Source organism: Chenopodium album, chromosome 13 (assembly GCF_948465745.1).
Source record: "Chenopodium album chromosome 13, dcCheAlbu1.1, whole genome shotgun sequence".
NCBI lineage: Eukaryota > Viridiplantae > Streptophyta > Magnoliopsida > Caryophyllales > Amaranthaceae > Chenopodium > Chenopodium album.
The window spans coordinates 364,844-378,942 of record NC_137846.1 but is presented as its reverse complement, the minus strand read 5'-3'; the positions used below and the strand labels follow the sequence as shown (position 1 = coordinate 378,942).

Genomic DNA, 14,099 nt, shown 5'->3' with positions numbered 1-14,099 from the left:
TGACCAAAGATGGTTGTTTTGATTAATGGTAGGGCATAAATAGTGTGTTGACGTACTGGTGGAGATGTGGAATGGTGATGGTGTGGAACAAAATTCAAGACTCGTGAGTTGTAAATGTAAGTAAATCTTGAGTAATTTAATAAATAATACTCCCTCCGTTAAATACTTGCTTCACTTTTCTTTCGTGGCCGTTTTTAAATATTTGCTTCATTTTCTTATTTGAAAAGCTTTTATAATTTAATTCATTTCTCTCAACTAGTGGACCTAATTTTATTACTTTTAAATTCTCTATCTCCTCCAATTTACCTTTCACTAACCCCACTACTTTTATTTTTTATTACTCCGTACTTTATCTAAAATCTCCTAAAACTCCACGCATGGAGAAATAAATAAGTGTTTAAAAACAGATGGAATACTTTTTTCTATTTGCGCATGTATTGTATTACAGAGTAGTATAGCTCCAACTCGTATTACGGAGTAGTATAGCTCCAACTCCATTTACTGTAATCAATAATTTAAATATGACATCGAGGGAAAGTGAAGATTATTGTTCCCCACTGCGTACAACTTTTTTATTTTTGTGTGTTTGGAGTAATCATTTATTCAACTAAAATCAATACTTATATTATGAATTCATTTGACTTTAATATACAGTATACATTTTCGAGGAGTCATGTGTAAATCTTTACTTAGGATTCTTTCCCAGGTGTTTGTAGTTCCTGCACTACTGCCAAACTAAGTTTGTTCACCAACATCCATTCATTCGTTTTTTTAACTAAAGATTGTCTTGAGATGCGTCAAAATCTCGAAAAATTATACGCACAGCTCATTTTATTTGTTTGTTTAATGTCAACTCGATATTCCGTTCATTTCAAACTTTTAGTTTTGTAGTTTGTACTGTATATTTTTTTTTTTTTTTTTTTGGGTTCATAAGAGTTTTCAAGTTTAAATGACTAGTGTGTTTATAAATCAAACCAAGAGTGATTTGAGGAAGGAATACCAGGATTAAATTGTTAGAATGTTCTCCCAAAAATATCCCTTCATTCTTTTCAAATATGAATATCTTTTATCTTATTTGTTAATCCAATTTTTTTGGTACATTTCAAATGAATATTTAATAATGAATTGATTTTAAAGAATTTCTTTTACGGTTTCTTTCATCTAATAATCACTCTTTACTATTGGAAACAAAAGCTATGTTTAACTCGAAGGCCCAAAAAACATAGAAAAGGTGGTCATGGTATTTACTATTTAGCACATGCAACCCTGATCCATAAAAGTTACTAGAAGGCCCACAATCTTTGTAAACATAAATAGGGGAGTAACTTCAAATAAATTGTTTTTCAACCAAAACATTGTAACTACTAACTAGTGTTATTGAGAGCTTGTGGAGCTAATAAGTTTCCTGACTGTATTTCTCATGTGTACACATGCATCATACTTTCATACACGCTACGATTAGTATTGAATATGCATATATACTTTTAAAGCTTAATGTGCAATTTTTTTTTATTTATTTTTTTTTCATTTTAAATATTATGTGCATATTTTTTGGACAATAGTACATTTTTTATGGCAAGGAGTTTTTATTTCAAGAGAAAGCAAGAGAAAGCAATTATTTCTACTAGAAAACAAAAATTTGCACATGCATTAGCTAGTCTCAATAAAAATTTAAAATAAAAAAAAATAAATAAATGCATAAACACATTTCTCAGATATGTGGCAGGGCTATAGGGTCCAAACTTTTGAACATGGGACAACATTGAAGGTCATAAATCATAATGCAAGTAGATCATTGCGTTTAAGATTGTTTTGGGTTGAGTAGTAGATTACAAATCATGTGTTATGAAATTATTAGGTATCTTATCAATATACTAGCCTTGATCATACATATTTGTTTAATGATTTGTTACAATCAATCAATGTCCATTTGATTTTCGATCAATTCATATTCACACACATATCTTTCACTATGCGTATAGATAAATAAAACAAACACGGGAGTGCTATAAGCCTATAATGATGTTGAGTATCGCCTAAATAAAATAAAGGCATCACCGACGTATACCGTACCATGTTGTAAAAGAATAGGCACATAACATTATCATTTCCCTGCCAAGCCATGTCTACTTATAATTAATAATAATGGTAGTTGCAGGAAAGTGTACAAATGTTGGCTTTGGAAGTTTGTAGGTTTGATCAAAGAATTACTACTCCGTAGTGTGTTTTTGGTTTGTCTCAGACAAAACCCAAACTGGAACAAGGCCCATGCAGATCCAATTTCCACGTGATATAGAAGCCCATTTGTGGATTTTAAATTAATCTTAAGATACAGAATTAATCCTAATACTTTATTTTTTCCTCAAAGTAAATCTTAATACTTTATTTACTACAGCAATTGAAAAAAAATACTACAGCAATTAACAAAAGTACATAGGATTAAGATGATTATCATAGTGTTTGAGAGCGACAATCCCTTAAAAAGTAGAGCACTTAGTAACAAAATAAAGATAAAATAAAGGTTTTCAAAAAGCTCTCATTTTCTACCTCAAAAGGATGTCAACTTTGTTTGTTGCTCTGGTAACTCATTTCCCAGATATTCATTCATTCCATTTCAAACTTGAAATGACAAAATTAAAGTGCTTCTTTTCCTTCCTCAATTTCTTGACACTGTAAATTAAACACAATGTTGGCAATCTGGGTAAATCAGCTCAACCATGGAACACCCGTTAAGCATTTTCAAGGTAAGAGCTCCAAAGTTCAGTCCTTTATTAGTTTATTGGCTCTATTTGTAGATGTATTTATCTTGCTGGGTTTTACTATTTCTGGGGTTTGTGAGGAAGTGGGTAAGGCTTCAGTACCTCTAGGTTTTGAGGTTTCCGGGTTTGATAAAACTACTACTTGGGTTTCTCAAAATGGAGTTTTTGCATTTGGATTTTTAGAAGGTGGATGTTTGACAAGTATTAATGATGATAATAATGACGGAGTTTATGTTGGGATTAGATATAATTTAGGCAACAAAGTAGCTAATTTGCCTGTTTGGACTGTTGGTGGGGGTCTTAGGGTATCTGACAATTCTACATTTAGGCTTTCTGAGGATGGTAGGTTGGTTTTGTTTGAGAATACCAATGGTTTAATTCTTTGGAGCAGCAATACTTCCAAATTGGGTGTTCAAAAAGCCAGTCTTTTGGATGATGGTAATTTAGTCTTGCTGAACACTCAGGATGAAGTGGTTTGGCAGAGTTTTAATAGCCCTACTAGTAGTCTACTTCCTGGCCAATCTTTCCATTTCCCTCAATCTCTTAGAGCGCCTTCCACAAAATCCATATCGAGTTATTACAATTTTGTGATTCGCCCTTCTGGTGAGCTTGCTTTGGTGTGGGAGAGCAATGTAACTTATTGGAAAAGTGGTAGTGCTTTGAGCTCCCCCTCTCTTATTAGTACTAAAGCAGCAAGATTTGATTCTGATGGTATTTTGGGAGTCTTTGATGCTACTAACAAAAGCATTTGGTCTATATCAAGCAAAGATTTCCAAGATTCTTCTGTGAGTCTGAGGCATCTTAGAATTGATACTGATGGAAACTTGAGGATATACTCATGGTTCGATGAGCTTAAGACGTGGAAGGTGGGGTGGCAAGCAGTTGAAAACCAATGTGATGTGTTCGGCTCTTGTGGACTGTATAGCTTGTGTGGTTTCAATGCTACTGGACCTGTTTGTAATTGCTTACATGAGGGTACCATAGATGGGGGTAAAGGCTCTACCGGGAGTGACTTGAGTATTTCTGGCTGCAAAAAGTTGGTGGATTTAAGTAACTGTAAAATGCGCACAAGCATGATGGTTTTGAAACACACTGCCCTTTATGGTCTTTATCCTCCACATGACTTTGATGTTATGTTAAACGAGGATAATTGCAAAGCGTATTGCTCTAATGATACTTCTTGCATAGCCGCAACTTCCAAAAATGATGGTTCAGGCCTTTGTACAGTTAAAAGAACTAGCTTTATTAGTGGGTACAATGATCCCTCTTTAGCTGCTGTCTCATTCTTGAAGGTTTGTTTGGTTCCTCAGGCAGTTTCAGCTCGAAATGCCAATTCTCAAGATGAAGGAAGAGCAAATTTACTATCATCAGGAAGAATCATTGCCCATGCAAGTGCTGGTAAATTTGTGACTGCTCTTGGTTTGATTGGGTTTGCTACTGCTTTGGTGACTCTCACATTGGAAATTCTTGTTTGGTTTGTTTATCATAGACAGAAAGATACTGCGATAACAAGAATTCCCTTTGACAAAGATGCTAAAAAGAACCCCCAATACAGTGCTCTGGTAAGGTTATCATTCGAAGAAATAAAAGAGCTTACTTCAGACTTTGCAACTCAACTTGGCCCCTCTATATTTCAAGGCATACTTCCCAACCAAACTCCCATTATTGTAAAATCACTGATTAATGTTGTTGTATCAGAGAAGGATTTTCGAGCAGCAGTATCTATATTGGGTGGAACTCATCACCGGAATCTTGTTGCTGTAAAGGGTTTCTGTTGTGATCAGAAGTATAAATTTCTTATCTATGAGTTTGTACCATGTGGTTCTTTAGATAAGTGGCTATTTGATAGTGAGAGAAATACAAATGAGCTACATTTGCAGGAGAGGCTCGACATTGCTCTTGGTGTGGCTCGGGGTCTTGCCTATCTACATTTGGAGTGTCAAAGTTGTGTGGCTCATGGAAATTTGAAGCTAGAAAATGTTATGCTGGATCAAAATTTGGTGCCAAAGCTGATGGATTTTGGACTTCAGGGCATTTTTCAGGAGGAAGCAGGCTCTTCGTCAGAGTCAGCATCTGAGAGGGATATATACAAGTTGGGACATATATTGCTTCAGATTGCAAGGGTCAAGAGGAATCCTCCACTAAATGATGATGTTAACCATTTGATCAGCGAGATAGTGGAAACACATGGTCTGGAAGGACGGGATGGGTATGAGAGCGTAGAAAGAGTAGTAAGAATAGCTCTTTGGTGTGTGCAAACTCAACCATTTTTACGACCTTCAATTGGTGAAGTTGTAAAGGTGTTGGAAGGTACACTTTCTGTAGATAGACCTCCCTCAAGTTTTGCCTTCAAATCGGGGCAACAGATAGAAGCGGAGGAGCACAATGGAATTCAAGAACTTCCTTAGTTGAAGAAGCTGAATTTTGGCTAGGTCTTCTGACTTTTTGTAGTCTTTTTTAGTCAAGGAAGTCTGGTGTCTTGGAGTTTAATCATGCTAATTTTACTCCGTAACAAGATTGAACTTCAGTGAGCAATCGTTACAATTAATTGTTTAACCAATGCAATCTTCTGTAAAGCGAAGTGAATTTTGAATAGATGCACATTGTCATTTAGTAAAGGAGCCGCGAAGATGGAAGTTGTATTTTAACATCTTAAGTTAGTATTTTTCTTGGGGGCTGACACTCCATGTACTTCGTATAATTTTTTTGAATTAAGCATGGTAAGCATTCTGCAATTAGGGAGTTAGCAGAGCAGATTGAAACAATACTTAAAAGTTGTAACAAATTCAGCAACACAGAGTATCACACTAATGGAATCTAATTGTATTGATCACCTTGACTGCTGTTTGTTAAACAATTAAAATAGTGTGTTACTCCGTACTGTATTTGTAAAATCAGACAATCAGTTCAGTTAGTGAGAATTTGTCAAAGTTTCTTATTTATCAAAAAAAAAAAAAAAAAAAAAAAAAAGAGATTTAAAGTTTTTGTCAAAGTATATACTTAACTAGTTTTGTGCCCGTGCGATGCCCGGGTTGTTTATTGATTTTTAAGATAAATTTTTATCTACATTCTAAATGTTAAAATATATAATTGATATAAAATTAGATAGGAATTGATGTGCTTTTTGTGACAATTTAAATAATGTAGTAGGTATGTAATGAATAATAATAATAATAATATTAGTGAAAATGTTCGAGTAATAAAATTATTAAAAAAATAGCAAAGTAAGCTTGAAATATTAGAAATTTCTAAAAATTGAACTAAAAAAAATTAATTGAAAAAACATTCTAAGCTCGTTGGGTTGATCCGAACCCGAAATTTTAGGATAGGGTGAACATTTCTTGACCTATGACCTGAAGGGACCTGACTCGTAATGACCCGTGACCCGACCTGATTGACAGGTCTACATATAGTAATAAAATTATATTAGATTGTGAAGTATTTAATTTCAATCGTTTAGAATAGATTAGTAAGATTAAATATTCCTCAAAAAAAAAAATGTATTATAAATGGATGTTGTACGTTTTGAACTACTTTCGTCGCTTTAAAAAAATTATGATATAAAAAATAAATTTATATGATAATTATTGAGAGTTATAATCTAATATGTTTTATGAATAAAATTATAATTTAATTTGTACATATATTAATATTTTATTGAAAGTAAAACTTTACACTAACAATTTTATCCTAAAATTGTATTAAAAAAAAAATAGAATTTTTAAACTAACTTTTTTTTATTCTACAAAGTCTATCTAAATCTATCCAATTTTTTATTAAACAAGTAATTTTTATACATCGCCAATGTGACGCGACACTTAACAAAAAATTAGGACGTCAAGTGTCGCTATCACGTCACTTGGCTAAAAGTTTAGCTTTATATATGAATTTCTTGTTTTTAAAAGATTTAAACAATAACCCTTGAAACGTGCAATTGAGTGGCCTGTGTGCAATGAAAATGGGTGGAGGCAAAGCAGACAAGCAACAAGAATTGAAGAAGGTGCGTATTAATTTGATTTTGATTTAAATTAAATTAATTTTCTTGAAAACATAATTGGGATTTGGAGGTTACAGTTTCTCTCTCCTCCATGGCTTGTACCCTTAATTTGGTAACCACAGGAGTCGTGAAGCAGCAAACCCAATTCGGAATCCCAACATCATTATCAAAATTGAAGGTTTCATTACCGAAATTGAGTGATTCATCATCAAGATTGAAGCTTTACAGCGCCACACCTTGTTCAATCTCAGCAACACCAGCAGTTGAAGAAGAAGAAGGCAAGAAGGCAGTTGAGTTTCAGAATGAGAAAAGAGATGATGGTAAATTCGATTGGTATTCAGAGTGGTATGCAGTAGCCCCTGTATGTGACCTTGATAAGAGGGTCCCACATGGAAAGAGAGTGATGGGTCTTGATTTGGTAGTTTGGTGGGACCCAAATCAAAACTCCTGGAATGTGTTTGATGATTGTTGCCCACATAGGTTGGCTCCTTTGTCTCAGGGTAGAATTGATCAATGGGGAAGATTGCAGTGTGTTTACCATGGTTGGTGCTTCAATGCTTCTGGTCACTGCAACCTCATCCCTCAAGCTCCTTCCGACGGCCCTCCGGTTAACTTTCTTAAACTTAATTAATTTGTTGTTATTATTATTATTGATGAATTATGTATGTAGCAATATTAGTACGAGTGATTTGTTGATTGCTATAAAATTTTACAGGTTCACAGTTCCAAGAAAGCATGTGTAGCATCTTACCCTTGTACCGTCCAAAATGATATTCTTTGGTTTTGGCCAAATAATGAACCACACTATAAAAACATTCTTACAAAGAAACAGCCTCCTTATATTGCAGAACTTGATGATCCATCATACGCCAAGTCCATGGGAACTAGGGATATTTCTTACGGGTATGCATAATCGTTGTGCCAATTAATTACATTAATGGTGCTGATTTATGTTGTGGCTGCCTTTTCAGATATGAGGTTTTGGTTGAAAACCTTATGGATCCTGCTCATGTTCCTTATGCACATTATGGAATAATGCGAATTCCAACTGACAAAAACAGATAAGCACACCTATATCATATATGTTTAGCTTTATTCCTTTACCTCTGTATGTAGCTTCAGGGATTTACATTCAGGCTTATTTTCACACCCAAAGCAGATAGAGAAGGCGGGAGACCTTTGGACATCAATGTTCTAGAACTTAACAAAGCTGGATTCCATGCTCAGCAAGAGAAGGGCATCAGCAAGTTTATTCCACCGTGTGTCTTTATTGCTCTTCCAGAGTCAACAACAAATCAAGGCCAATCATCATCCAGTCCTGAAATGGTAACCACTTGTACCACTGATTTTTGTTAGTCATACTTTTGCAGCTGACAAGTTTCTTTATTCTTTAATCGCAAGGAAATGGATTCGTATAGTGCTGCAGAGTACTATCTTAACGTAGGTATTGCTAGGGCTATGGATAAGCACTTAAAAGTAGCAAAACCTTATTTGTTATTCATGACAAAAGCAAAATTGGATGCTGATCTTTCACCACACACATAAAATTACAGCTTAATTTTGAATATCAGTCTTATCTTTTTTTTTTTTTTTTGGTGTACTGTATTGTCTGTATATGATTATTTATGTGTCATTCATTACATGGACTAATTCATGGTGTCAGTATGAATCAGCCTCTTGAACTGCCTTAACCCTAAAGGACCTAAACTAGTTATATATAAATCTCCCTAAGCCCCACTGACTGCAGAATATTAGTTGGATTTATATGCTTCATTCTAGTCTTCTATGATTTTTTGTTGAAGTGTATTTTTCCATTTTCAATTCTCCAGAAGTCGGAAGGGAAGCAGAGAAGATTTCTCTTGATTTTTTTCTGCATTCCTGTCAGTCCTGGAAAAAGTCGATTAATATGGGCATTTCCTCGGAACTTTGCAGTCTGGATTGATCAGATTGTGCCTAGATGGGTGTTTCATATAGGGCAAAATCTTATACTGGATTCAGACTTGTATCTTTTGCACGTGGAGGTAATTTTTCTTCCTTGCCTAAATGATATGTTGAAATGAAGTTGAGCTTCTTGGACATGTTGAAAAAAATGAAATGTCATTTATTTGCTAGATAAACATTGTGGCATGCAAATTAAAAGAATGCTCTGAATCAATATTTTTGCAGTTATCTAACCTTACAGTTTCTCAAAGTTGAGTCTGTTTTGTACGTAACCTGCATAAATCTTTTAGAAAATCAGAAAATCTTTTCCTGCATTAATATGTTTCACAAAGTAGTGCTCTCTTAGGAAATCTTTCCAGAAATGCTCTCTTAGGAAATCTTTTCAGCTGTCTGATTCTTTTCCTGCAGGAGCACAAGATAATGGAAATTGGACCTACCAATTGGCAAAAAGCCTGCTTTGTTCCAACCAAATCAGATGCCCTTGTAGTTGCATTCAGAAAATGGCTGAGGAAGTACTCTGGAGGTCAAGTTGATTGGAGATTGAAATTTGATGGATCACTCCCTCCAACACCTCCTCGTGAGCAGCTTATGGATAGGTGAGTAGTCGCTTCGAGTGTGTCAAACACTTAAACATATGATCTTTATTAATTTACACTTGCCCTTTCCCCTCTCAGTTAGGTCCTGGCTTCTTATAAATCCTGAAAAAAATAGTACAATTATGAGGTCTTTGGATAATCTACTCTATCATATTTCAGCTTGTCTATGTTGTATACCTTAAATAATTGCATGAGCACCTGCTTGCTGAACCATAGCTTGAAAGTTTTGGTGCTGGCAGATTTATGCTTGACGTATGCAAAGTATCAGCCTTGAAAATCCTTATTTGCTTTTTGTTAGTCTCTCCTCTCCCCCACCACACCCACCGTGCGGTGGTTGAATTGGGCCTCATGCCGAATTCATATTTGTCATCTTGCTAGCAGTTACTAAAATTGATCCAAGGTGCCAAGGCTGTCTTTAACAGTTTAATAGATATAGTTGCTGAAAATATTTCAGGTACTGGACTCATGTGGTGAACTGCACCAGCTGTAGTGCTGCATATAAGTGGCTCTATATTGTTGAAATTGTGCTTCAAATCACGTCTATTGCTCTAATTGGGGTTGCTGGAGTGACCAGGCAGGGAGCATTAACCACTTTTCAGAGAAGTGGTCTGTTATTGGCAGCATTGATATGTTTTTCAGTGTCTAAATGGTTGTCTCATTTCATATACAAGAATTTCCACTATCATGATTATAACCACGCTCTGAGATAAGCAGCCCTCAGGCCATTTGAGTTACAATGTCCTCAGGCCATTTGATATAAGCTGTTGCTTGTAATTGGATGCTTTGTGGAGGGAATTCAGAATAACATTAACTTAGCTCTTTAGCTCTCCCGTAAATGGCTGTTGAAATGCCTTATTGGTATATAAGTTTGAACATCAGGTGCTGAACTATTTTACTTGTCAAGCTCTTTCTTTCTAATATGTCTTTCACAGAACCCCATTGCAACAGAAAATTCTGGAGCAAATGTCATAATGTCTTTTGATCTTCAATCACTAGTGAGGGGTATAGGTACATCAAACTCCAGTGTATATGTGACACAAAATTTGCAAAATGACCAAAAGATTTTATGTGAATATTACATCTGCATATCTTAATGGAGATGAATGCTGTCATTTTCGTGTTGTACAACAAACATAAAACAATCACAATGCTGACTTTCTACTTGAGCTTGTTTCCTCGAGTCACACGCCCATCTTCACCAAGCTATTGTAACACATGCTTAAATGAAATACGTCTACTACTGAGTACTAAGGTGATGGGCCCAGGCTATTGTAACATTTTCTCTTAGCTTCATTCCAGCCACAAGTTGTACCATCAAACTTTTTGGTCCAATGAAAATTTGAATTCCTACTTTCCTAGTACACATTCTAGGATCACGCTGCTTAAGAAAACAAGATTTGCATCTCATCTTTTCATCTCATTTTCTTATAAAATAAAAGTAAAAATATCAAGCCATGGCTCATCTCAGCCTGCTGTCAACCAGCATCCCAAACTTTACTGCTTCTCCAATCCATATTTCAAGGAGTAGGAAGAGTACTTGTCAGTTGCTTTCGCCATCTGATTCTACTCGGCTTCCTTATCGTCAGTACAACAGAATATGTAACGAGTTCAGTATTACAACTAAGAGGTCCAAGACTGTATCTGTCTTTAGCACTGAGAAAAACATTAAATCACCAAACAACAGGAATTTGAGCTTGAAAAATGTGCAATGAGATCAGGAGACAAGTTTAAATGGTACGATCAGTGGTGTCCGGTAATGCCTGTATGTGATTTGGATAAAAGGAAGCCTCATGGTAAAAGGGTGATGGGTCTTGATGTGGTGGTTTGGTGGGATAGGACTAAATCTGAGTGGAAAGTTTTTGATGATTTATGTCCTCATCGCTGGGCTCCTCTATCTCAAGGCCGCATTGATCAGTCTGGGAGGCTTCAGTGTGTGTACCATGGCTGGTGTTTCGATGCCTCTGGTCAATGTAAACTTATACCACAAGCTCCTCCTGATGGCCCCCAGGTGATTTTTTCCCCCTACAGAATGTGTATGTATGCCAAATCTTTTATCATTTTAATAGCAACTACTAATTGAAGTGAAATATGCACGTAGGTGCATTCATTTGCAAAAGCGTGTGTAGCTGTATATCCAAGCACGGTGCAGAATGGCATTGTTTGGTTTTGGCCAAATTCTGATCCTGAATATAAGGACGTTCTTCAGAAGAAAAGGCCTCCCTTTTTTCCTGAGCTTGATGATCCCTCTTACTCCCATTTAATATCTAAAAGAGATATCAACTGTGGGTATGATAAACAAATTTGACATGATCACATTTAGTATTAGTATGTGTTAAGATCGAGTTAATTATTGCTAAGCCTTATAGGCACAAGTGTACAATTCAGTGTTGTAACTAGTAAAACTTCTCCCCATTAATGAGTTTCTGGCAAATACTAAACTGTGCAAGTGCTATCTTACATTCTTACTCAGTTGTCCATGACTGTTCTCATCGACACCCTTGAACAAAAATTATACACCACTTATTTCACTTGCAGGTATGAATTTCTCATTGAAAATCTTATGGACCCTGCTCATTTTCCTTACGCACATTATGTTATATTGGAAGCAACACTTACTGATCTCAGATAAGTATTCAGATATCCTCCTTGTTATTCAGTATTAAAATCTTTTTACTCTTCAATTTGTAGGCAATGCATTTTACTATAGTACTATTTTAGCAATTATCATCATATTATACTTGCCTAACACTGTATATGTACCTTTCCGTAAACAATGTTGATAAAGAAGGTGGGAAACCACTTAACATGGGAGTGAAACACTTGGACATCAATGGTTTCTCAACGAAGCTAGATTGGGGTGGAACGAGCAGGTTCTTTGCACCTTTCGTTTATTATGTTTACCCAAATCCATCTCCTTACAATGGCAATGGACCTTTGTCATCGGTAGTAGTGGCTGATGAGGTAAATTTAATACAGGTTTTCCCCCGTTATGCTTGCCACTAATGTTGTTAAATTTTAAGGGACAATATGAAATGGGCCTGGGCAACCCGAACAAGGAGGAGAAAGAGTTTGGTCCACAAACAAGGATTTGGAGTTTCCATACTAAAAACCAATTGGCAATAGGAGTAACTCCTATATCCTATAAAGTGGAACTAATCTCCTCTTTCTCCAATGTGGGATACTCACAATTGGGCTACCAATGGGTTTCAACAAATGCAATGAAAAACTCTTTCCATTTTACATTTTAAAAAATAAACATAGACAAATTGCTAGATCAGAGGAGATATAGAGGACAAGCCTTCTGGTATACTTAATTATCCAGTGTTTAGAGTTAGATGGCACTGGCATTAGTCTCAGATATTGCGCTTAGTTTTGCATTGGAATGTTAAAACACATGATGAATAAGTTACTGGTTGTCAGGACTCATCACCGGCTGAGCCATCCCATAAAAGAGCTATTCTGATATTTCTGTGCGTTCCCATCAGTCCAGGCAAAAGCCGATTGATATGGTCATTTCCAAGAAATTTTGAGGTTTGGATGGATCAAATCATCCCAAGATGGGTGTTCTATCTCAAGGAAAACTTGGTTCTTGATTCTGATCTATATCTTCTTCACTTAGAGGTATTTAATTTTGCCGCTTCTTAGATGTGGCCTTTCTAGCTGCACAATGTTTATCAGATGTACCACTGTTGGTTCTCCTAAACTTTCTTTTCTCATCTGTTAGGAACGGAAAACAAAGGAGCTTGGCCCAATTAATTGGCATTAAGTTTGTTATGTACCAACAAAGGCAGATTCTCTAGTTGTCGCCTTTAGAAGGTGGTTCAATGAATATTCAGAAGGTCAAGTGGATTGGGGTTCCAAATTCAATGGAGGTGCTCTTCCCCCAACTCCTCCACGGGAAGAGTTAATGGACAGGTAAACTTAAATATATGCATTATTTGGTTGCTGTTGATCAGGATAAATCAGTCAATGCAACAAATACATGGTACTAATGTAATTAATGTATCAGGTATTGGACTCATGTGGTGAACTGTTCGAGCTGTAATGCTGCGTATAAAGGGTTGAATGTAGCAGAGTTAGCGCTGCAGGTGATGGCATTTGGCCTAATTGGCGTTGTTGGACTAAGTGACTAACCAAGCAGGGTATGATGACCACGGTTCAGCGGAGTGGTGTGTTCCTGATGGCCATCCTGTGCTTTGCTACTTCAAAATGGCTGTCGGTTTTCATTTACAAAAATTTTCGCTATCATGATTATAACCATACAGTTGAATGAGCATCTTTGTAACAATATATCTATGGACTAAGGCCCCGTTCTTTAGAGCTGCTCTGTTCTGCTTTGCTCTGCTGAGCCCTGCTCTGCTCTGCTCTGCTCAAAAGAAATCTACTCTGTTTTGCTCTATTTTCAAATAATAATTAATAATAACAATAATAATTAATATTCAATAATAATAATTAATATTGTATTGATGATAATAATTAATTATTTTAAATAATTATGATAATTATTAATATTAAAAATAATTATAATAATTATTAATATTAATAATAATTAATATTTATTAATCATAATAATAATTATCAATAATAATATTTAATAATTCAAACTATTAAGAATTAATATTTAATAATATTATTAATTAATAATTTCTAATAATTATAACAATTCTTTCAAAAAAATAAATAATAATATTAACAATTAATAACAATTTCTTTTTATAAACATTTGATATTAGAATCACAATGTATAAAAACATTTTATGTGGGTATTGATTGTTAGTTCATTGAGTTGAATTATTTTTCAAATCT

At 35.2% G+C, this 14,099-nt stretch overlaps 2 protein-coding genes and 1 pseudogene across 3 annotated transcripts; all 3 read left to right on the top strand.

The window, feature by feature from the left end:
- The first annotated feature begins 2,569 nt into the window (after positions 1 to 2,569).
- On the top strand, positions 2,570 to 5,588 carry LOC145574105 (G-type lectin S-receptor-like serine/threonine-protein kinase SD3-1). The gene has a single exon (XM_081631842.1). It carries the CDS (start codon positions 2,687 to 2,689, stop codon positions 5,165 to 5,167), a length of 2,481 nt encoding a protein of 826 aa, XP_081487968.1. The 5' UTR covers positions 2,570 to 2,686; the 3' UTR covers positions 5,168 to 5,588.
- A 1,202-nt stretch (positions 5,589 to 6,790) lies between these two features.
- Positions 6,791 to 10,196, top strand: LOC145574101 (protochlorophyllide-dependent translocon component 52, chloroplastic-like). Its single transcript, XM_081631840.1, has 7 exons — positions 6,791 to 7,363; positions 7,472 to 7,659; positions 7,728 to 7,818; positions 7,906 to 8,082; positions 8,586 to 8,777; positions 9,106 to 9,293; positions 9,748 to 10,196. Exons 1-7 carry the CDS (start codon positions 6,848 to 6,850, stop codon positions 10,001 to 10,003), a joined length of 1,608 nt encoding a protein of 535 aa, XP_081487966.1. The 5' UTR covers positions 6,791 to 6,847; the 3' UTR covers positions 10,004 to 10,196.
- A 324-nt stretch (positions 10,197 to 10,520) lies between these two features.
- Positions 10,521 to 13,611, top strand: LOC145574102 (protochlorophyllide-dependent translocon component 52, chloroplastic-like; annotated as a pseudogene). The gene is made up of 7 exons (XR_014098009.1): positions 10,521 to 11,301; positions 11,392 to 11,579; positions 11,829 to 11,912; positions 12,062 to 12,254; positions 12,714 to 12,914; positions 13,018 to 13,208; positions 13,303 to 13,611. The product of XR_014098009.1 is annotated as a protochlorophyllide-dependent translocon component 52, chloroplastic-like (transcript).
- Positions 13,612 to 14,099: the final 488 nt, after the last annotated feature.

Coding starts and splice junctions, on each gene's coding strand:
- LOC145574105 (XM_081631842.1), top strand. CDS start 2,687: ATGTTGGCAATCTGGGTAAATCAGCTCAACCATGGAACACCCGTTAAG.
- LOC145574101 (XM_081631840.1), top strand. CDS start 6,848: ATGGCTTGTACCCTTAATTTGGTAACCACAGGAGTCGTGAAGCAGCAA. Junction 7,660..7,727: donor ACTAGGGATATTTCTTACGG/GTATGCATAATC, acceptor CTGCCTTTTCAG/ATATGAGGTTTTGGTTGAAA. Junction 7,819..7,905: donor TTCCAACTGACAAAAACAGA/TAAGCACACCTA, acceptor CTTATTTTCACA/CCCAAAGCAGATAGAGAAGG.